The 23,466-nt window shown below is 44.8% G+C and overlaps 1 protein-coding gene across 1 annotated transcript in view; it reads left to right on the forward strand.

The window, feature by feature from the left end:
* The window catches only part of ADGRL1 (adhesion G protein-coupled receptor L1), an 87,473-nt gene that overhangs the window by 9,660 nt on the left and 54,347 nt on the right, over positions 1-23,466 (forward strand). Inside the window, exons 3-4 of the mRNA XM_030194713.1 lie at positions 3,508-3,617; positions 21,414-21,428. Of these exons, the coding sequence (XP_030050573.1) occupies positions 3,508-3,617; positions 21,414-21,428 (125 nt within the window). The remainder of the gene's footprint in view (positions 1-3,507; positions 3,618-21,413; positions 21,429-23,466) is intronic.

A 23,466-nucleotide genomic window follows, 5' to 3' on the forward strand; every position in this document is an offset into this window, starting at 1 on the left:
GGGGGAACGAGAGCTGTTAAGGCCTCATGGCGCCAGCCAAACAAGCCCTCTGATGTCATCAGGCTTCAGCTTGGTCCCAGGGGGGTGCCCAGCATGGCCTGGCCTGCATATTATTAGATCGCACAGGTATGCCACGAGCCTAAGGCTCCTGTTTGTTTGCTGAACAATGCGCCTGGGTCCACCGCTGTTTCCAGGTGTGTGAGAGTCACTGCCTGGTGATAATGCCGTGGTATGGGAGATGACAGGCACTGGTAGCAAGTCTAATGGATGTATGAAAAGCTGCCTGGGGGGGGGGGGGGGGGGGGGCTGAGATCAGATCTCAGCCTGTAAAGAACAAGCCCTGTCAACCAACTGTTTGAAAATTGCTTTGTGACACGCCCATGAGTTTATGCACAAACACAAGCTACCTACATACTTTTGATGTGAAAACTGGGTTTTCAGGCAAAACTACTCAGCTCTAAGGGGTCAGCATTCAGTGAGATTTAGCTTGGTAAGAAGACTCCACTCGGTTAAATCCCACTGTCCGGCTTCCATGCTGATATTCAGCTGCAGTTAACTAGAAAACGGCATGTCGGTCGACGTTGATATTCAGCTGTAGTTAACTAGAAAACGCCATGTTGATCAATGCTGATATTCAGCTGCAGTTAACTAGAAAACGCCATGTCGGTCGATGTTGATATTCAGGTGTAGTTAACTAGAAAACGTCATGTCGGTCGACATTGATATTCAGCTGTAGTTAACTAGAAAACGCCATGTCGGTCGACGTTGATATTCAGGTGTAGTTAACTAGAAAATGCCTTGTCGGTCGACATTGATATTCAGCTGTAGTTAACTAGAAAACGCCATGTCGGTCGACGCTGATATTCACCAGCAGTTAACTAGAGAGCTCCTTGACGTTCGGTGATGATATTCACCTGCAGTTAGTTATTCAGTGCAATAATATCTAATTAAGTGTACATGAATGTTGACATGGGATCTGGACAGCAAGATTTAACCCAGTGGGAGCCTTTTAACCCCGTTAAATCTCACTGAATATCGACTCCAACAGCCCTAATTTGCCTTGAACCTATCCGAATACCAGCACTTAAAATTGATGATACCCAGATAACCTCCACAAGCTGCTGACGTCAAGATTCAGTGCGGCCAACGATGAATGTCTGGGTAAAAATCAAGCCCAGCAGTCTGTATTTATAAAAATTGCTGATTGCTGTGGGTTGAATATCATGCACTATACGTTGCATTTTTGAGCTGGCTTTATAATGACGAAAGAATAAACGCAATTTTCCCCTTGGTCGCTCCTTCAAACCCCAGGTCCAAACAAGCCATTAAATACACTTGAGATGCCGGTCTAAGTACCGGCATCTCAACTTGATGAAGTAGTCGTGTATTTCCTTTCCTGAGCAGCAAGTACATTCACGCTTCAAAGCTCGCCCAGAACACGCCCCTTTGAAAACAGCATGCCGCCAGCTCATGTAAGCAGTGCCTTTCCCAAAATCGCTACTTGACGTATTGCGCCATTCACACAGGTCCACTGCCATGTCTAGGCTCAAGCTTTCTAAAAGGACCAGCTTTATTTTCCTTCCCAACCTCAACACATACAGTAACATAGTAGATGATGGCAGAGAAAGACCTGTCTGCCCAACAAGATAAACTCATATGTGCTACTTTATATGTATACCTGACCTTGATTTGTCTCTGCCATTTTCAGGGCACAGACTGTAGAAGTCTGCCCGGCACTAGCCCCGCCACCCAACCAATGGCCATGCTTCCTACCACTGGCTCTGCCACCCAATCTCCGCTAAGCTTCTGAGGATCCACTCCTTCTGAACAGGATTCCCTTATGTTTATCCCACGCATTTTTGAATTCCGTTACCATTTTCATCTCCACCACCTCCCGCGGGAGGGCATTCTAAGTATCCACCACTCTCTCTGTGAAAAAATACTTCCTGACATTTTTCTTGAGTCTGCCCCCCTTCAATCTCATTTTATGTCCTCTAGTTCTACTGCCTTCCCATCTCCAGAAAAGATTTGTTTGCAGATTAATACCTTTCAAATATTTGAACGTCTGTATCATATCACCCCTGTTTCTCCTTTCCTCCAGGGTATACATGTTCAGGTCATCAATCCTCTCCTCATATGTCTTGTAACACAAATCCCATACCATTTTTGTAGCTTTTCTTTGCACCGCTTCAATTCTTTTTACATCCTTAGCAAGATATGGCCTCCAAAACTGAACACAATAGTCCAGGTGTGGCCTCACCAATGACTTGTACAGGGGCATCAACACCTCCTTTCTTCTGCTGGTCACACCTCTCTCTATAGAGCCTAGCAGTCTTCTGGCTACAGCCATCGCCTTGTCACACTGTTTCGTCGCCTTCAGATCCTCAGATACTACCACCCCAAGATCCCTCTCCCCGTCTGTACATATCAGACTCTCACCGCCTAACACATACGTCACACGCGAATTTCTACTCCCTAAGTGCATCACTTTGCATTTCTTCGCATTGAATTTTAATTATCAAACCTTAGACCTTCTGCAGATCCTTTTTCATGTTTTCCACTCCCTCCAGGGTGTCCACTCTGTTACAAATCTTAGTATCATCCGCAAAAAGGCAAACTTTACCTTCTAACCCTTCGGCAACGTCACTCACAAATATATTGAACAGAATCGGCCCCAGCACCGATCCCTGAGGCACTCCACTGCTCACCTTTCCTTCATCCGAGCGAATTCCATTAACCACCACCCTCTGGCTTCTGTCAGCACACCCCTGGCAACGCCTTTCCTACATGCCGCTAACGGCTCATGCGTTGCAGGCCATCACTTGTTTTTGCTGCTTTGACGGAGGGCTATTTTTAGCCATATGTGGAAAATGACTTCTGAAAATCATCCTGTAAGATATAGCCTAGCAGAAGGGGAGGGGGGGGGGTGTCTGTAGAGGGTCTGTAGAGGGATGCCGTCTAGCTTCTACCTTTTGAAAATGTACCATGTCTGCTTGGCGGAAAGCCTTTTTTTTTTTTTTTTTTTTTTCCAAAATGTGGTCAGGTTTTTGTACAATATAAGATGCACCTGTAAACCCAGATATAGGGAAAAAAAGAAGAAGTAATTTTCATGTAGGCAAAGCATTAAGTCAACATAAATGTTTGAAGTCCATAAATGCAATAAAAAACAGATCACATGTCGTAGGCAAGATAATATAGTGATATAGGAAGGTGTCATATTCACATCTGGAAGATTTTCTTAAGTGTCCATCTCAGACTGCTCGTCATGGCACTGTCTACCCATTTCCCTTCACATCTGTAGAAGCCTAGACCCTGTCAAACTTCTCTAATGATCTTTGACACCAGTCACCTGCCAGCAGCTTTTCTACTGGCCAAAGGACCTGGTCACAGTTGTCTCTACCAGCTTCGAGCTCCTTGTGAGGTGATGGCTAGAGGTGGACATCCTGTGGTTGGATTTTGGTAGCTTGCTCTTCTGTAACTGGTGGTTCCCTGTTTTCTGCCTTCCAGGTGTAATAACCGAACCCAGTGTGTGGTAGTGGCCGGCTCTGATGCCTTTCCAGACCCGTGTCCCGGCACTTACAAATACCTGGAGGTCCAATATGACTGCGTACCCTACAGTGAGTTCCTTCTTCCTTTGGCTTTTCTTAACAATGCATGTAAAAAAGAATTAAAGCATCAAATCCACAAAGAGGAGAGGAGAGCCCCAAGTGTAACCCCAGTCCTGTTTTCCAGGGAGCCCTTTAAACACTGAGAGCCACTACTTACAGTTCTAGACATTTATCCTAACCCTAACCTACCTTCCAATGCTCTCTGCCACTGTCAGTTTCCTTTCTCTGGCTCTGTACATGCCTGTTCTAAATCCATTCTCAAGACCTATCCAAATTTCACCATATCCCCTTCTCCAAACCCATCCACCTTCACCATATCCCAGACCTATCCAACTCACTGTATTCCATCCTCTAATCCCTTTCAACCCTCACTCCATTCCATCCTCTTATTCTTATTCTGTCCCATCATTCAATCCCGTCCAACCCTTCCTGTATCCTATGCATTTCAAACTCTCTCATGAGCAGTTCGTGTCCATTCCTCCCACTTTTTATCCCCTAGTCCCAGTCAACCCTTCCATCCTATCCTTGCCATCTCTTATCCTATCCTCCTCTTCAGTTCAAATCCATTTTACCCTTATGCTACCCTAACCAACCCTCACTCCATCCCATTCCTCAGTCCTTTCCGGCTTGTACCCTTTTCTTATTCCATTATGCAAGATCTTCTCCTAGTACAGTGACTCCTAGTACAGGTTTCCATGATATCAACAATGAATATGCATGAGGTAGAGTTTCATACATTACCTCCATTTCATGCAAATTTATCTCATGAATTTTATGACAGATCTCCTGAAAGCCTGATGGACTGATGCTGCCCCAGTGTAAGTTTTAGAACCATTGTTGTAGTGCAGGTGTCCCCAAATCCAGTCCTCGGGGAGCTCAAACATGTCTGGTTTTCAGAATTTCTGCCATGAATGTGCAAGAAATGTATTTGCATATCTGGGAAGGTTTTTCGTGGAAACATGACTTGGGTGAGCTTTGAGGGTCTCTTCTTCTACTACTTATGAACCCAGCATCATGTAGCCCAAAGATACAGCATGGAATATGTAAATATTTGAAGGTCACACCATGGTGGAAATTAATGGGTTGGTGAGATGAATGGTTGGTAGCGGGGAGGGCAGTGGAAGAAGCTCCTCCTTGGATAACTCCCCCCACCCTTATTGATTTCTCCTCACAGGTGGAGCTGTGGAAATCCCGTCTCATTAATCTTTAACTTTCCCTCCTACCCCCTCACCCTTTTCCTTGCAGCTTCTTCAAGCACAGAAGGCCAGGATGGACCACAATTGCCCTTCCCCTACACACCTCTGAGAAATGTGAATTGTTTCCAACGTGGATGTAATGTCTTAACAAGTTCAGGGCTGGAAATCAGCGGGCAGACCCATTGATCTCACCTCGTATAACCTGCTTGACTCAAGGGGTGGTGAAGGGGTAAAATGCAGGAACCATAACCCCCTCTACTCCTCCACCCCACCCTGGAAGAGATGAAAAAGCAGGTTCAGAACGGAAGGGAATTATTTTCCTCTCTTTCTCTGCCCCACTGTTTATTTCAGACCTGAAAAAAATTCCCGTTTTTCAGTAATTCAAGTTTTCTACTTCTTTGTTTTAAATTTTTTTTTCTGCATCACACTCCTGGCTGTTCTTAGGAGGAGCCATTTTGTCCAAAGATGAAATTCAAATTCCTAACCTCCTCTTTCCAAACTTTAGGAAGGCGTATAGGTGCTTAAGCACCCCCAACATTGAGCAGATGCTTTCACCAAGGAGGAGTAATTTATGATGGGTTTAGTACTCTCAACCATTCTGAAAAGTTGGCTCCTACAGGAAGGCCTAGGGTTGCAACCCTGGAGCCCGGATAAGGATTAAGGCTTAGAGTAACTTGTAAGAACAGCTACTTTTTGAGTTAAAGACTACAGGTGAGAATTAGCATTCTGAATTAAGGTTAAAGATGAAGGTAAAAAGATCAGGGTTAGTGCTAGAGTTTTGAAACGGGAAATAAAGGAAAGGGTTAGGGCCTTGGAACAGGGGAAAAGATCTGGGTTTGGGCCAAGGACAAAGGAAAATGTAAGGACTGGGGCTAAAAACCATTAAAATATTTAGGATATAGGTTACACCACCCACTTCTTATTTTGTCATCTGCAAACAGAAAGCAGAGACCTAAAAAGGACTCAACTTGATCCTCAACTTGCAGATCTCTCAAAAGTTACCTGTCTGATTCTTGATAAATATTGGTACCATCTTGACTTCCAAAAATACAGATTTGGGAAATGCTTCTCTAGTTGGGCTAAGTTGTCTGGAAAATTGTTCTGACTTATCCCTGGCCTTAATTGCTCATGCCCAGTAAGGGATTATGGGAAGAAAATATGATGGACAAGATGGCCGCCACAAGGAGCAAGCCAGGAATGTGATAGGCAAATGAGTAAAAAGATGGAATTGTTCATTATGAGCCTAAACAATGATCTATACTTTGATCTCCAAAGGTAACGCTGTTGCAAGACTCAAGAAGAACAACCTGTTACACGTTTGATGACATCATTGTGTTTCTCCATTGCTTTTCATTGGATGATAGAAACCATGACGTCATCAGTATGTGATGGTGTCTTCTGTCCTGGCAGGGTTCTGTGCTGTAGAATGCATTAACTTCTGTGTTTTTCTTCGGAGATTTTTGGTGGTGGTGAAGATGGTGGTGGGGGTTGTTGATGGGGTGTAGACAGCATGTAGCAATGAAAGATGTGGTGTTGGGAGTGACCAGGGTAGCTAAATGCTCCATAGTTTGGGGTTTTCTGGCATTTTCCTTGAAGGGGATGAAGTCTCTGCTCATGGCTGCCAGTGGGTGCCTTCACCATGCTCCATCTGCCCATTTCTTAATTGATTCTCCAGGACCGAGGGGTGAAGCGAAAACATAGCAAGTCAATGAAGGGGTCTGAGTGTGGTGTCAGCGATTCAGGTGCCATGTTGTCCCCTTTTTCCTTCCCTCCCTTTTTCTCTGTTTCTCTTCTCTCTTTCCCCAGTTCCTCCCCTTCCTTATTCTCTCTCTGAGGAATAAAGATTCTGGGATGGTCTAGTTTTAAAAAATATAGAGGAGGTAGTGTTAGTCCATGGCAGTCAACGTTTTTTAAACACCAGCCACCACAGGTTTTTATACCTGGATGTTCAATGCTGGGTCACAGACGGATACCAGTGCTGAAAGTCCAGGTATAAAATGGCCACCAGTACTTACCCAGGTCCAGCAATATTCAGACCGGTACCAAAAAAACTACCCAGATAAAGCTCAGACATTCTTTCTGCTGTCCTAATTTTATGGAGATAGTAATCCACTTAATGAACTGAATATGACCTCTAACCCGGTAACCCGCCTCTGCCGTAACTCTGCTCATGGACCACACGGCACTACCTGGACAGTGACAGGGTAGTCGGGAGATAATTGATTGATCCTAGTAAGTGTTTATCCAGGGAGCTGGACCTGCTCCCCAGATAAATAGGTACACCTTGGGCCCGTAACTGTCACTGTTTATTCATGGTCAGGCCTTAGGGGGCAGTAGAGTGCTTTTGAACCTAAAAGGTATGTTTAGAGGGTGTGGGTGGCAGCTAAATACCCCAAGTCCATTCCAGAAGGGACAGAGATTCCACTGCCTGTTCTTATCTGGGAAATTCTATCAGGAAGGGTTGGTTTGCTCCATTCAGGGACACACTGAACTTTCAGGCTAACCCAGGGGTCCTATGGCATTGTTTTATAGAAGGGCTAATGAGTTAAAAGGCCTCCTGCAAACCCAGAATTGGACTATGACCTCAGCTTACCAGGCAGCTTCAGGCCATCAGGGGTGGGCTTGGCCAGTCCTGGTTTTACTCCTAATTGCACCTACGGACTCGTGGTTCTGATTTCTCTCAGACACAAGAATGAATTAAGGCCTTCCTCTCAGGGCTGTGCCTAGGGTCTCTGGCGCCCCCTGTAGACCATCAGTTGGTGCACGCGTGCATGCCCCCCCCCCCCCCCCCGGACCTGCCTGGCTCCAAGGCACGTGAAGAGCTGGGCGGTGCCAAAGAGAGCCGAGCACTGCTCCCCCAAGCTGCCATCTAGGGCGCGATGGAGGAAATGGCTGGGTTTGGCCTGAGCCTCCTCCACTCCATCCCTGATTCCCCGGCGCTTTAAATTTACCTCTCTCCGCCTCCGGCTCCGGTGTCTGTGCAGCATCAGTGAAAGCGCTGCCTGTCTGACGTCTCTCCACCAGCCTTCCCTTCGTTCGTTCGTTCGTTCGTTCCCTCTGTGTCCCGCCTTCTTCTGATGTCATTTCCTTGAGGGCGGGACACAGCGTGAACAAACGAGTGAAGGGAAGGCTGGTGGAGAGACCTCAGACAGGCAGCGCTTTCACTGACGCTGCGCAGATGTCGGAAGCGGAGCGAGGTAAATTTAAAGCGCTGGGGAATCGGGGATGGAGCGGAGGAGTAAGGTTTTTTTTTAAAATACAGCTCGACGGCACGGCACCCTTGAAGGCAGGCGCCCCCTGCGGCGCTTACCACGCTTATTGTGTTGGCACGGCCCTGCTTCCTCTGCTCCTCGTACTAGCTGTCCAGTCTTTGGCAGCCCCGAGACTCCCCCTCCATGCCCCGCCTTCTGAGATCTGCTATTTGGTCTTGCCTATAGGTGCCAAAATCGTAACCCTGCCCTGCTCAGAGGTGCAGTAAGCTGCAAGGCCACAGAGGCAGATGGCTAAAACCAACCAGGACAGACTCATCCTGCCCCTGATCAGCCGATCACCCTAACCAAGGAGCTCTTGTGATCTTCTAGCAGCCCTCCTCCCCTCTCCCTCTCCCACAAGCTTAAATGAGAACTGAATTGTAAGAATGGCTGTTCTTGAAATGAACCGATGCATCCAACTCGTAGCCATTCCCCCTCCTTTTCCGTTTTAGAACACAAGTTCTCCATTGGCTAAAGATCGAAGAGTTGAGACCTAGGGTCTTCATGGGAGGAGACAGCACCAACCAGAGACGTCCCCCAATTATAAAGAGGGCTTAAAGAGAGACCCAGAGGAGCAGACAGTGGCACTTTAGACAGCCAAAGCACTGAATACAGCATGGACACCTGGAAAGAGACATCAACACCACTAGCGTGAATACAGCACAAACTGATGACGAGAGACCTCCAAGGAAGAGACCCAGGCATCTGGATACATCCAGCACAGAGAAACCTCAGGAGAGGAGACAGTTATACCCATAGCATGAGCGTAGTATAGGTAGCTGAAGGTATACTTCATAGGAGGAAACTGAGGCACCCTGAGACATCCAAAGTATGAAATACCCTCCATTGCCCCATGTAAGCCGCATTGAGCCTGCCATGAGTGGGAAAGCGCGGGGTACAAATGTAACAAAATAAAAAATACAGCATGAAAAGCTGAAAGGAATCCTAAGGAGAAGAGACAGCAGCACCTTAGACAATGAATGTAGCAAATACAGCTGAAGAGAGACCTTGGAGGAGAAAACACAAACACCCTGAGATACCCAAAAGATGAACACAGCACACAAAAGAGGAGACAGCGCCACCCATAGCATGAGTACAGCACAAACAGTTGCAGAGAGACTTCAGGGCAGAGGATACAATGTCTCTAAGATGAATACAGCAGAAACTACTAAAGAAGGACCTCAAGGAGAAGACAGCAGCACCCTGGGACACTCCACCAGCTGGACAGAGACCTCGGGGGAGAAGACAAAGGCACATTGAGACACCCAAAGAATGAGCACAGCATAAAGAACTAAAGAGAGCTTTAGGGGAATGACACAGTTAATCTAGAATCTGTTTTTGTTGATCCCTTCTCTCCCCCCCCCCCCAAAAAAAAAGTCAAATAATAAATATATTTGAGCTAAATGGGGGGAAAAAAGAGAAATGAGGGCAGAGAATAAGGGCAGTGAGAAGCAGAATGGTACACAGCGGGTACTGGGTATATGAGAAGCACTCCTCCCTTAATAGTTTGACCCCATCTCGGCCCCAGCCTGACCTCCTAGATGAGAGACAGCAGTAAAATAAAAGGAGGATTAGTATTATCTTGGAGATAATTCACCCCCAGAGCTTCCTCTCAGCCCTTGCACCTACTTGTGCTTAGGTTAACACTAGCACTTGTGAAAGCATAATTACTCAATAGAGTGAGCAGCTTGCCAGGACACAAGTTTGTAACCAGGGAAGCATGTGTGATGGAGCAGGTGCCAAATCTTCCCTCCCTCCTCCCCTACCCTACCAAGACTGGTTGATCCAGGCCTGGTTTTGTTGGCATTGTGTACTGGGAAACTGAGATCCCGGAGACTGTAAGGAAAGCAGGAAACTACACCTATCCCCCCCCCCCCCCATCTACCACCACCACTAAGTGAAAGCCAGAAGTGGTTTCTTCAATTCTCGATGAAGGGTGGGGGGCACCTAAGAACGCTGACTGCACCTTATCCCCACACTTAAAAAGCATGGAGGGAGTGGGATGGCATGAGATGAGAGGGTCCAGATTTTGTGAGAGACTAGACCTCCAAGCCCTGTCAAAATCCTGCCCTCTTAAATGGTCTTGGTCTCTCTGGGGATGGGTAAAGGCAGGTTCCATTTCCTATTGCAGCATTCATGGGGTGAAAGCTCTTATTTCTCTTAAGAAAAGCAGGAACTGGATTTCCATGCATGCAAGGATTGGGGATGAAGATAAAACCAGGAACTGGATCAGTCTGTGTTGACTCTGGTGGACTGATGAACTCCCCTTCCCCCCACTTCAGCCTTAGCTTCACCTAAACTCAACCTCCTATCCTAAACCCCCCTATCCCCCGCCCCCCCCCCCCCCCCCCGGGCACCCTTGCAGTCGAGCTGTGTCAGCATCTAATGGTGGGGAAGGTCAGGGCAACAGAAGCTGAGAGAGGAAAACCTGAAGCAGAGCTTAGTGGGATTGGAGCCGCCGTCTGTTCCATGCCTGTGCACTGCCTCGAAACACTTTAACTTTTCTTTCCAGCTGCCTCTGCCAGAACTAACAACCCTTTTCCTTCCCAGGGACCAATTTAATGTGGAAAATGCTTTTTTTTTCTTATTTCTTTTTTAATTTGAAAATAATCACTGTATAATTTAAAGAAAAATCTTGCTCAACCCTGTTCTTGCTTCTTTTTTCTTCCTCTCTCTCTCTCTCTCCTACTCCCTCTTTCTGTGAGTCAATAAACTCTCTTTATTTCCACCTCCCCTTTTCATTTAGTTTTGATGGGATCTCCATTTTTTTTTCCTTTAAATATGTGTCCAGAGCTGGTACTGGGAAAATTGGGTTTTTTAAGAAGACCTGCCTCCTGCTTAGGTTGGGACCATGTGTAGACAGTCTGGACAAGTTAAAATTTTTTTTGAAGGTGTCTGAAATGAAACGGTATCTAATTAGTGTCTTGGTGCAGTTATCAAGTGGTTCCAGATCATTGAGGACAAGCTGAACCAGCCCTGGGTTTACCCATTGATGCATTGAGAAATTGGAGCTAGAGAATGACACGGGGAAGGGGACCCACAGTAACTGTGGGGATGGGGACAGGGACAGATTCCATGGGGATGGGGTGGGGATGGGGACAGATCGGACAGGGCGGGGATGGGGACAGAGCCCGTGAGGACGGGGACAAACTCTGTCCCTGTGTCACTTTCTACTTTGAAGCCTGTTAATGAACTGGGCTGTTATTTATGTTTGAGTGATGCACACAGCAATATTTTGATTTTTTTGGAAAAACAAGCAAACATGCTGGCCACAACTAGCAAAATTTGCATGGGGGATCCTGTACATCCTGCTACCAGCACATCTTCTGAGAAGACAACTTCTATTGCAGGAGGGACTGTGGAAGACAGGAGGGGTAGACTGAATCCTGAGATTGTTGATGACTTCTTATTCATCCACAGATTTAAAAATCTTAACAGTGCTTCATAGGGCATATTTCTCCCCTCTAGGGCATACAGAATGGGTTGTATTTTGTACCCCTGGATATTTTAACAGGGTGGATTAGGATTCCTTGGGGTAGTAGAAATCAGCTATTGTTGAGGTTGGAAGGGTAGAGGGTGGTGGTGAGGAGGCTTATTACAGTTGCTCATTATTATTTTCTATTTGTGATTTATAAACAACAGTTGCACAGCATATTGTTCCTTTTTATACTTTAATAAAAAGATTTAAATATAAAATCTTAAGTGTTCGAGGCTTCTGCAGATGAGAACAGAGCCCATGGGGATGGGATGAGATGGGGACAGAACCTGCGGGGATGGGGCGGGGACGCAGATAAGGCCTGTGGGGATGGGACAGGGATGGAGATGGGGCCTGTGGTGACGGGGTGGGGACAGAGACAGAACCCGCGGGGATGGGGACAAAGTTTATCTCTGTGTCATTCTCTAATTGGAGCTACAAGCCATAGTTGCACTGGGGCAGGATGTAAAACCAGTACTGGAACAGCCTGTCCTCATTGACTTTGACTGTGATGTCCATCGTGAAGGCATTTTATATAGTTGTCTACTGGAACTGAAATTAAAGACCAACTACCCATGCAGAGACCACTGAATGCCTTTCTCATCGTGTAGAATAGTGACTTTCAATTCAGCTTTTGGAGTTCAGAGTCATATCAGGTTCTCTTGGTCACCAAGCCATGTAGGTTAACCTGGTTCATAGACCCAGTCTATGTAGATAAATCTCATGAGTAATTATGGTGGATAGCCTGGAAACTCAGCCTGTTTTCTTCCCCTCCCCCCATTACTAACAGGTATGCACCCCTGGTACTGACGGTTCTCCATACAGTATCAATAGAGGGTGGATGTTCATTTGGTTTGAAATGAAATTTACTGTTTTACTTTAATTTTTTGAAAATGAAATGAAAGAAAAATAAATTGAAAATGTCAATTATTTTTGTTTTGTTCCAAAAAAAACAAAAAGCTGGCCCTAGCATACCTGCAATTTTAGGATCTATCCCTGGATGTCCCTCTTTGCAAATAGGTGTTGGCAGGACACCAGTTTGGCAAAGAGGGGAAAAGTAGAGGTGTTGGAAAGGGGAGAGGAGAAGTGGAGGTATGAAAACAGGAGAAATAAGGATGGGGAAATGTGGTAATGAAGACTGGGAAGAAGGGGGAGAAGGGGGAGGTAAGGAGAGTGGTAGGAGCAGAGAATCGGAGTATGCGATGGTCGGGTGGCAAAATGGCAGAGAAGCAGAAATGGCTGCCAGCTCCTGTCTGCAATCATCTTGCTGGAGTTTAATATATATTTTTTCTTTTTACCAGCCATCTGGACGGAGTGGCAGGCGGTGAAGGATTTCACTTTACAAGCCAGTGATTAATCTTAGATGTGAACAGCTGTCACTGGGCTGAGGGGGGGCACAGCATCCTGATTGGCCAGCATCCTCCTTCCATTTGCATATCCTTCAGCAGCCTAAAAATACTGTAACAGGCACACTAGAGCCCTCACCCACTCGACCCTGACATTCAATCCTATTAAGGCTGGGGGAGGCAGGAACATTTTACAGGCGTCACCAGGCAGAGCCTGAGCCAGGCTTTGTTGGGTCCCTGGTGCATGAATGGATGCACGGTTCTGGATTTCCTCTGTAAGTCGACCTGGGTGAGGTGTCATCCCTACTTACAACCCTAGCATTTTCCCTAGGCATTCCCATAGGATGTCCCATTGGCTTTGGACACAAGACACACAGGAGATGAGTCTATAATGAGATGCTCAGAGGGTACCTGGTAGGAACTTATTTCGTAAGGGCTCTTAGGTGTCCATTTTTCTTACATCAACCAAAGAGCTGGTGTGTTTGTGTCTAAGCGCCAGTGATACACACACGAAACTTATAAGTACGAGTCCTGCCCATGCTTCATCCAAGCTTCAACTGTGTATACACACACCTGTAAAATATGCGCTATGTAAGACTTGCGTGAATACACTGGAGGTGGGGGTTTAACATTTATGAACATATGTGTTAGTGTTCTAATTATTTCCACGTGCAATCAATATGCAAATGGTAGTGTCTACTTTATGAAGTTACCTCCACGTTGACTTCCCATCAACTTGCTACTGCCAAATGCCCATGTCACCGCTGACCTTTTCCTCCCCTGATCCTTCCCAAGACCCCGTTTCTCCATGAGATGCATGACTCCCGTGTCATCGGGTAGTACGATGAAGCTTTCTCTTGGTTGACACTCGCCAGAGCTCAGTTTCTTTTGGGTAACGCGACCTCCTGCTATGAAAAACTACTAAAAAAATGTAATGAAATTAAAGATTATGGGGAGTGGGAATAAGATGGCAGATGGTAGTTGTGGGTGGGGGAGAAAGACAGGGAAGATCTGAGGAGAGGTTGGATGAGGTAGGCAGACAGCAATGGAAAAGAAGGGAGGAAGGATAGAGAGAGAGCTTGTAGATAGCAAAGAAGTTCAGCGAGATTAAGAGATGAGGGAAGAGGTGAAACAGAGGGAGCAAAGAGAGAAGGCCCAGAGACATAAGAAAAAGAACATTAACATTTTTTTAATGTTGCTAACCTAGCAAAACTATATAATTGTTGGTTCCCAACCGGTGTGACCCCACAGCCCAGCCAGGATTGACGAGTGATTTTCTTTTCAGAATTCAGAATTTTCAGGAATAAACATGACAGTGCAAAGTCTTAAAGACATTTCAGAGTCTTTCTAAACACTAATTCAAAGAGGTCTTCATTTCAGTGCTCTGAGATCCATCAGTCCATAAACTGAAGACACCTGAAATTACTGTTAATCGTCAATAGAGAAAATTGAAAGCTTACTTTCTATCATTTCAACAGTGAAGCTTCCTCTTCTTTTTTGAAGCTATGTAGACATTTGGTCAGTACCTTCAAAACATTTAGGGGATAAACTTTCAGCCGGTGAGTGTTTTGCTGACTGTCATCAGCGTATTCCTGGATATTCAGATCCAGGCCATGTCGGTTTCGGCATTGAATATTCTGTTCAAACGTAGCCAGCTAATACATAGCCAGTTAAATCGATATGCAGTACTGAACCGGCCATGGGCAGCAGACTTTGATCCTGGGGAACTGGGTTGATTCCCACTGCAGCTCCTTGTGACTCTGGGCAAGTCACTTAACCCTCCGTTGGCCCAGGTACAAATAAGTACCTGCATATACTATGTAAACCGCTTTGAATGTAGTTGCAAAAGCAGAGAAAGACAGTGTATCAAGTCCCATTAACAAGATTCCAGGCACAATCTCAAAGAGTAGCAACATTCCATGTAGAATCCCAAGGAACAGCAAGATTCCGGAATCCCAAAGAGGAAGGCGTGGAGGAGTAGCCTAGTGGTTAGTGTAGCAGACTTTGATCCTGAGGAACTGGGTTGATTCCCACTGCACCTCCTTGTAACCCTCCATTGCACCATTCATCCCAGAGTATTAATAGAACTAAAAAATGAACTTGCGGAGCTACTGTTAGAAATATGCAATCTGTCCCTAAAATCGAGTGTAATACCGGAAGACTGGAGGGTAGCCAATGTTACTCCGATTTTTAAGAAAGGTTCCAGAGGAGATCCGGGAAATTATAGACCGGTGAGTCTGACGGTCGGTGCCGGGGCAAGATGGTGGGGCTATTATTAGAATAAACTGCAGAGCATATACAAAAACATGGACTGATGCAGGACAACGTCAGCACGGATTAGTGAAGGAAGTCTTGCCTCACCAATCTAATGCATTTTTTTGAGGGGGTAAGCAACATGTGGACAATGGGGAGCCGGTTGATATTGTATATCTGGATTTTCAGAAGGCGTTTGACAAAGTGCCGCACGAAAGACTCCTGAAGAAATTGCAGAGTCATGGAATCGGAGGTAGGGTATTATTATGGATTAAGAACTGGTTGAAAGATAGGAAGCAGAGAGTAGGATTGCGTGGCCAGTATTCTCAGTGGAGGAGGGTAGTTAGTGGGGTCCCGCAGGGGTCTGTGCTGGGTCCGTTGCTTTTTAATGTATTTATAAATGACCTAGAGATGGGAATAACTAGTGAGGTAATTAAATTCGCCGATGACACAAAATTATTCAGGGTCGTCAAGACGCAGGAGGAATGTGAACGATTACAGGAGGACCTTGCGAGACTGGGAGAATGGGCGTGCAAGTGGCAGATGAAGTTCAATGTGACAAGTGCAAAGTGATGCATGTGGGTAAGAGGAACCCGAATTATAGCTACGTCTTGCAAGGTTCCGCGTTAGGAGTTACGGATCAAGAAAGGGATCTGGGTGTCGTCGTCGATGATACGCTGAAACCTTCTGCTCAGTGTGCTGCTGCGGCTAGGAAAGCGAATAGAATGTTGGGTGTTATTAGGAAGGGTATGGAGTCCAGGTGTGCGGATGTTATAATGCCGTTGTATCGCTCCATGGTGCGACCGCACCTGGAGTATTGTGTTCAGTACTGGTCTCCGTATCTCAAAAAAGATATAGTAGAATTGGAAAAGGTACAGCGAAGGGCGACGAAAATGATAGTGGGGATGGGACGACTTTCCTATGAAGAGAGGCTGAGAAGGCTAGGGCTTTTCAGCTTGGAGAAGAGACGGCTGAGGGGAGATATGATAGAAGTGTATAAAATAATGAGTGGAATGGATCGGGTGGATGTGAAGCGACTGTTCACGCTATCCAAAAATACTAGGACTAGAGGGCATGAGTTGAAGCTACAGTGTGGTAAATTTAAAACGAATCGGAGAAAATTTTCTTCACCCAACGTGTAATTAGACTCTGGAATTCATTGCCGGAGAACGTGGTACGGGCGGTTAGCTTGACGGAGTTTAAAAAGGGGTTAGATAGATTCCTAAAGGACAAGTCCATAGACCGCTATTAAATGGACTGGAAAAATTCCTCATTTTTAGGTATAACTTGTCTGGAATGTTTTTACGTTTGGGGAGCGTGCCAGGTGCCCTTGACCTGGATTGGCCACTGTCGGTGACAGGATGCTGGGCTAGATGGACCTTTGGTCTTTCCCAGTATGGCACTACTTATGTACTTATGTACTTATGTACTTTGAATGTAGTTGCAAAAACCACAGAAAGGTGGTATATCAAGTCCCATTTTCCCTAAAGATAGGGCTGTGTTGTGCGCAGTCCCATTTATGCGGTTACTCTAGCTGGTTAAGTGCTGACTCCATCCCTGAAATGCCCCCAAAATAGCTGGTTTTCATTTAAGGGGTAACTGCTAATTTTCAGAGGCAATGACTAGTTTAATGCTGCTGTAAATTAGCAGATAACCCTCAACAAGCGATTTAACCAGTTAGTGGCCATATCTGACCAGTTAAATAGTTTTGAATATCAACCAGCATGTGGTTTCCTGCAGCATATCATTCTTTTTTCATTTACAGGAGAATATAATAATATAATTTAAATTCAGCTTCCAAGACTACCACAGCATATTTCAATTTCAAAACATTGTTGTAACTAGTCTGAATAAATCTCAAGACATCAGGACATGTATGAACTTCTAAGTCCAGAATGAACACGTTAATTTTCTTTAAAAAGAAAAAAAAGAAAAGAAAACAGCTTTAGTACTCAGCCCGTCTGAATCAAATATCACAAGTAAAATTCTCTTTTCTTTTAAACTTAAAATACAGATATTTCCAGCTCCTTAAAAAGATCTGGCATTGAATTTTCTACCTCCTGATCGCATTCTTCTTTTTACAGAAGGTAATAATTTTTGGTGTTGGTGGAAATGATTCTTAAGGACAATCAAACAATATATTTTTTAATCACTCGGTGTCTGATATGGTACTAACCACTGGGAAATTTCTCACTCTTGAGTTATGTCCTGGAATTCTTCATATTTTCCAGGCTTCTGCAAATCCCCAATGTATCTTGCGTAAGTTTGGTACTGCGTGACTTCCCTAACTCAACCCTTCTGTTTAGCTCTAGATAATCAGGTGGACTTTGGATGTAGCCATCCCTTGAACTGAAGGCTTTTTCTTAAGGTTACTCAGATTTTTTTTTCCCAAATAAACCATCTTGGGAACCACAACCTGTTTTACTTGTAATTAAATTTCTCTCTCCCCTATGGTAGAAAGCATCATGGACAAGACGTGTCCTTCAACCACAGCAAAACCTACAGAATTTCCACCCAGTTGGCCCACTCTTTCACAGTGCTGGTATCTGTAATCCCTACTTCCTGTACCAGGTCCAGTTCCAAGCTAGGTTCTTGTAGAGGAGAGTCCACATCTTTACATCTGCCAGATGTTGGCAGCAGAAGGGGTTCTGGGCTTGATGCTTGAACCCGTTGATATTGGAAGTCTCTACGTTGGCTTCCAGTAGAATATCTGTACAATGTAAAGTCTTCTGTTCTGTGTTTCAGTCTTTTAATGATTTAAGGACTGTCTATCATTGATGCTCCAAATTTTTGGTAGATCAATGGCAAATGTAAGCTGGCACACCTAAGTATGATGTTCTATTATGTGGGTGACCAAGTTGCAGAGAGAGGAATTGTATAACTGGTGGTCAAAAATGAGTGACAAAAAAAATAGGCTTAAATGCTATTGTAGAAGAGCCATGCACCCTTTATAAAATAGCGTTTAGCGTCGATTCCCACGCCTAACTTTAGGCACTAGACTTGCGTTGGCTGAAACCTTGTATAAATGTTGGCGCTCAAGTTAGACATGCTGAGGCCATATTCTAGTACTATGCGTGCAACTTTTCGGAATGCTCCTGACACGCCCATGGCCACACTGGTACAATTAGACGCCATGCCTTAAAGAATAGCATGCAGCCAGATATATGCGCAGATTTCAATGAGTGCCAATTAATACCAGTAATTGGTAGCTATTGCCCAATTATTACTAGTTAAGGGCTCATTATTCAATTCATATGCACGTGTACAAATCTGGGCACCATCTATAGAATCTGGGGGATAACGGGAGGTGAATGGGCAGGGCAAGGGCGTGTCAAACAGTTAGAATCGCTTGTGCGCTAAAATTCTTCATTTAGGTATAGACATGGCATAAGTGATGCCCAACTTACACCATTATTCTGTAATGGAATCCAGGTGCCCAGATGCCGTTCTAGAATTCACACTCAGTGCGTTGCGTTCTGGTACCGAACTGAATATTAACTTGGCCAGTACGTTTAAAAGCAGCTGAAAATAAAACCGTGGATATTCAGTGCTGGTCAACGGAAGTGGCCTGGATTGACTATCTGGGCTCAGCACCAATCACGGGACTTAGCCAGTCGCCTTCCATGGGCTGCTTATCAGCTGGTTAGTGTCGAAATGCAAGTGCCATTTGTGCTCCAAAATAATAACCCCCAATATTCAGCCAGTGACGGTGAGCCTGTTGCTGCCCGCAATGGCGTTATTCCAAGATATTCAATGCTGGGTCCTGCTGGGCTTCCGCATTGAAATCTGGGATTTTTGAGCCAGCTAACACAATATTCAATTTTCAGCCCTTGACCTCATAAGCCAAACTGCTTAAAGATAGAACTGTTATTTATGTGGCCTGATTTAAGCGGTTTACTTATGCGGTGAGGGGCTGAATATCAACACTGAACCCGACTCCACCTCTAGAATGACCATAAGTTAGCTGCCTTTGAGATAGGTGCTAGCCGGTCATTTTTAGCAGGGACAACCAGTTAAGTGCCGCTGAAAATGACTAGATAACTGTGAACAAGAGATTTAACCGGTTGACAGCTATTTCCAGCCGGTGAAATCATTTTGAATATCAGCCGTATAGATTAGTAGCAGATACGCGGGTGAATATTTGTGCTCGTGTTAGCTGAATGTTCAGAGCTGTTCTATAATAAAGGCATACAATTTGTGTAGCATATAAACTCAACGGGATATACACGTATGCGAAGAATGGATGGGGCATAGGCATCTAACTTCAGCATCCAGTTATAGAACTGCTCCTCAGTGAAGCACCTCTTTCCTGCTCGTTTGATTATATGATGTTTGGCTTCAGCATTCAACATTACCAGGCGAAAGGCTGATCCACTTCTGTTTCTTCCCAAGTAGACGTGGGGTTCTGCTTTTTATACAGAAATCCAGCTGAAGGGCTTAAATTTTGTAGAGTTTTGTCATTCATTGGTGGGTTCCTAGTAATTTTGAGATAAAGCAAGTCACCCCTGGGTGGATTTCAATATCCTCTGAGAATACTGGAAAGTCTAGAATCTCCAGCAACTCATGAAAAACCTTAGTGAATCCATGAATGTCACTGTCTTCTGGCAAGTCCAAGAAACTGTGATGAAGCATCCAGGTAGTGGGTGAGTTTCAGGAGAAATGATTGATTCAGACCGTCCCTCCCTCCTCCCCCCCCCCCCCCCCCCCCAGCTAGTTTCATGATTCTTATAGATGCCATTACAGGAATTGTTCATGAATTTCAGAGACTTGGCGAATGATGTCTATTCCCAGCAAACTTCTTGGCAAATTGCATTGACTTCTCAAATTTGACTAACTCCTGGCACACTCTGGCCCCCCTGAAATCTGGTGATTCTTAGCTACATTGGAGTAATTTGCTGAATTTTCTTTGAGCTCTTGTCAAATTCTGACAACTCATCTTCCTTGACCCTGAATTCTGACCCTTGTGACTTTTGGCAAATTTTGTAGAACATTTGTGACAAGTGGAAGACTTGGGAAATTTTGATAATGCAATGGTTATTTTGGTAACTTGATGGCTTCCAGACCAGCATGCATTCCAGCAGTGAAAAGCATAATGGGTGAATAAAGTTACAAATTTAAGAGATGGTTGACAGAAGAGATGTATAAATCAGAGCAAATAATTAAACTTTAATACTGTCTAGTCTGAAAAGGCAGATAGATTAGTGCCTTGGTCTTCACTTTCAGTTCTCAAAAGCCACCAATGAGCCAGGTTTTCAGGACATCTCTGAGAGAGATTTACATGCCTACTACTTCAATTGTATGTAAATTTCTTTTATGTATATTTAGTAGGATTATCCTGAAAACTTGGCCTGTTGACAGCCCTCAAAGATTGGGAGTGAGGAAGAGAATCACTAAAGGGGAGGGGGAAAATTAGTATTAAGGGTGAAATTAGTCTTAAGACCCAGCCTCAAACTTTCCAGATAAGACAATGATCCAAAGCTATCTAGTTTTCTAGCTAGCTATGAGACCCCTCTAGCCTCCCTATCAGGAAAGGCGGCCATGTTGGATCAAAGTAACCCATATCAACTGCCTTTGAGGGAAAGGTTAAAGGGCAGGGTTTGAATTGCAGTTAGATAAGGACTATTGAATGAAGAGAACTAGGTTAATGTTAAGGCATGGGTGCGAGAAAAAAATTAAGTTTAGGATTATGGGAAGGAGAGATCAGGGTTAGAATTGAGTTTAAGGTTAGACGGTGACTGAGAGGAAGAGACTAGAGAATAGCCATGGAACAGAAGAGGTTGGGTTAGGGGATGGCTAGGAGGGAGAGGTTAGGGTCAGGGAAGGACTAGGAAGGAGAGGGTGTGATACAGCCCCTATGGAGATCCCATTCTTTTATCCCAAATCTATTTCCTCCTTTCCTCTGAAATCTCTCTGCACTGTCCTGTTTCATTTCTGCCTCTGCTGCAAAGTCTTTTCATGTCCTGTGAATATTCTCTGCCTGCGAATTGTTTTGAGGGGTTTTATTTCATTTCTTTGTTTTAGGAGAGACATCTTTGAAAATTTAAGCTTTATTTTAAGAAAAGAAAATTGGTGTAATTTTTAAACCTCGCCTAGAGATTGAAAGCAAAAGGTTTGGTTTTTGAGTCGAGGGGATTAAAACGTGAGGAGAAACAACATAAACATTAAGAAAAAAAGGTTTTGAAGAGGAAAGAGAAGTGAAACACAATAACCTTCTTAATCTCTTTTTTTTCCTTGCACTTTTTTTTCAATCAATTTTTTCTCTCTCTCTTCCGATGCTTAAATAGAAGTGGAACAGAAAGGTAAAAAACCATATAAGTTAAATCTAAATCACATTTAAACACTGCCCACCCCACTTCTGTCCTAACCTGTGCCTTGTTTTCTGTGCCCCACATTAAATGTGAACCCCCCCCTCCTCCACCACACACCTCTCCTTTTCTTTTACCCTCACCCCCACCCCTCCCTCTCTCGCATCCTCATGGTGGTGGGGGCGTGTTTCTGAAATTCAGGTGAGCCATGGGGTGGAGAGAGGGTGATAAGGAATCTTTGGGTTTAGCTCTTGTTTTTCAGTTGTAGCTCAAGGTGAGTTACCTTCAAGCACAGTAGATATTTTTCTGTTCCTGGAGGGCTCACAGTCCGATATTCAGCGGCCCTTAATCGGGAAGGAGAGGTTGGTACCTGGTAAAGTAGTCCCAGTTGGCTCATACTCAGATCTTCAGCTACACATAATCAGATATTGCTGCCGAAATCAAGGCAGACCACCCCGGCCCTTTCTGGTGAGCGCTAGGGCAGTCCAGGGTGAATGGGCAGGGCTGGGTGTTACCTGGTCAATGGTTTAAAAATCTGCTAACCAAATAAATCCCCAGGTAAAGTTAGGACAGAAAAAGGCTGTCTTAACTTTATCCAAGTAGTGATCATAATATCGCTGGTAGCAACGTGACTTCTGGCAGCCAGGCACGACCTGGATCTTCAATACCGATGCCTGGACTGGGCCTCTTATTGAATATTGGCTTCCAAGCCAGCCTATGGCCATCAGTGGCTTTGAAATTGTCGACTGCCACTGCCTGAAAATTGGGCCCTAAGTTTGAATCTGAGGCAATGGAGGGTTAAGCCACTTGCTCAAGATCACACGGAGCCACTGTGGGATTTGAACCCAAACTTCCCCGGCTCTTTAACCTGCTGCTCTAACCGCTAAGCATGACCATCTCCGTCCTTTAGTGTTCTAGAAATTTAAGGTTCAATTTTCAAAGACGGAGGTCAGAATGGTGTGTGGGTATTTTTTTCTTTTTTTTTTTTTACACCGGTCACTGGGTTTAAAACAATACATATATTCAGTGTCGCTGAATGGATAGGTAGCAGCACCACTGACCGCCCACCACTAGTGGCATAGCACCACTATTTAGATAGCATATACGTTTATTTTAGCCTTGGACCAGCATGAACACCTAAAGTAAACACATAGGACCCTGTTTACTGAGCCGCGTTATAGGCGTGTTAGCATTTTAATGCACGTTAGCCATGTACACGTAACTGTGTACACGCCTACAATATCCCTATAGATGCCTACATGGTTAGGGTGTGCGCTAATTGTAGGTGCATTAAAAACACTAATGCGTCTTAGTAGACTATCCATATTGCAGCTATCTCAAATAAAAGATAATTTATGGCTGCTCTTCTGCTCCACCCCAGTTCTAACCCCAGGTTCTATATGGGTTGAATACAGAGAGCATATACATGGATGCTGGCTGTGTGTGAGGGGGTCCTTAAATCCTTTTGAAAATTGACCCCTAACTATTTAACCAAAATGTCGTGCCTGCTTGAAGAAGGTTCTATTCCACAGCCTGAGATCACTGAGCAAAAATGTAATTAATTACAAATTTGAATCCTCTTGCAGCTCAGTCACTTCTTTCTGAAATTCTTTCCAGTTTTTTTTTTTAAATATTTTTAAGCTATTTCTCTTCAGCTGTGCCAGCTGAACAACCCCCTTCCTATCTGGCGAGTAGGGTTAGCAGATGGCTCACCCAAGACAGGGTGAATCATTTTTCTGATTAACAAATCACCAGGCCGCCCCCCCCCCCCTACACCCAGTGCATGTGTGGAGATGTATTTCAGATTTCCCTCAACTGCCTTCTCACCCCACAAGTGAACGGAACAAGCTGATACAGTTCTGGTTTTCCCCTGCTGCGCTCACAGATCTGCAGTTTTGATTTTCCCTTGGAAGATGAAGGATCTGTATCTTGCTGCAGGGGTGAGGATAAAACCAGCAGTGGTTCAGCCTGTTTTTGGCAAAATGGAATCATTATAAACCCTATCCATGGGATGTATGGAGAATTCCCAACA

This window comes from Microcaecilia unicolor, chromosome 3 (genome assembly GCF_901765095.1).
Source record: "Microcaecilia unicolor chromosome 3, aMicUni1.1, whole genome shotgun sequence".
In the NCBI taxonomy this organism is placed as follows: domain Eukaryota; kingdom Metazoa; phylum Chordata; class Amphibia; order Gymnophiona; family Siphonopidae; genus Microcaecilia; species Microcaecilia unicolor.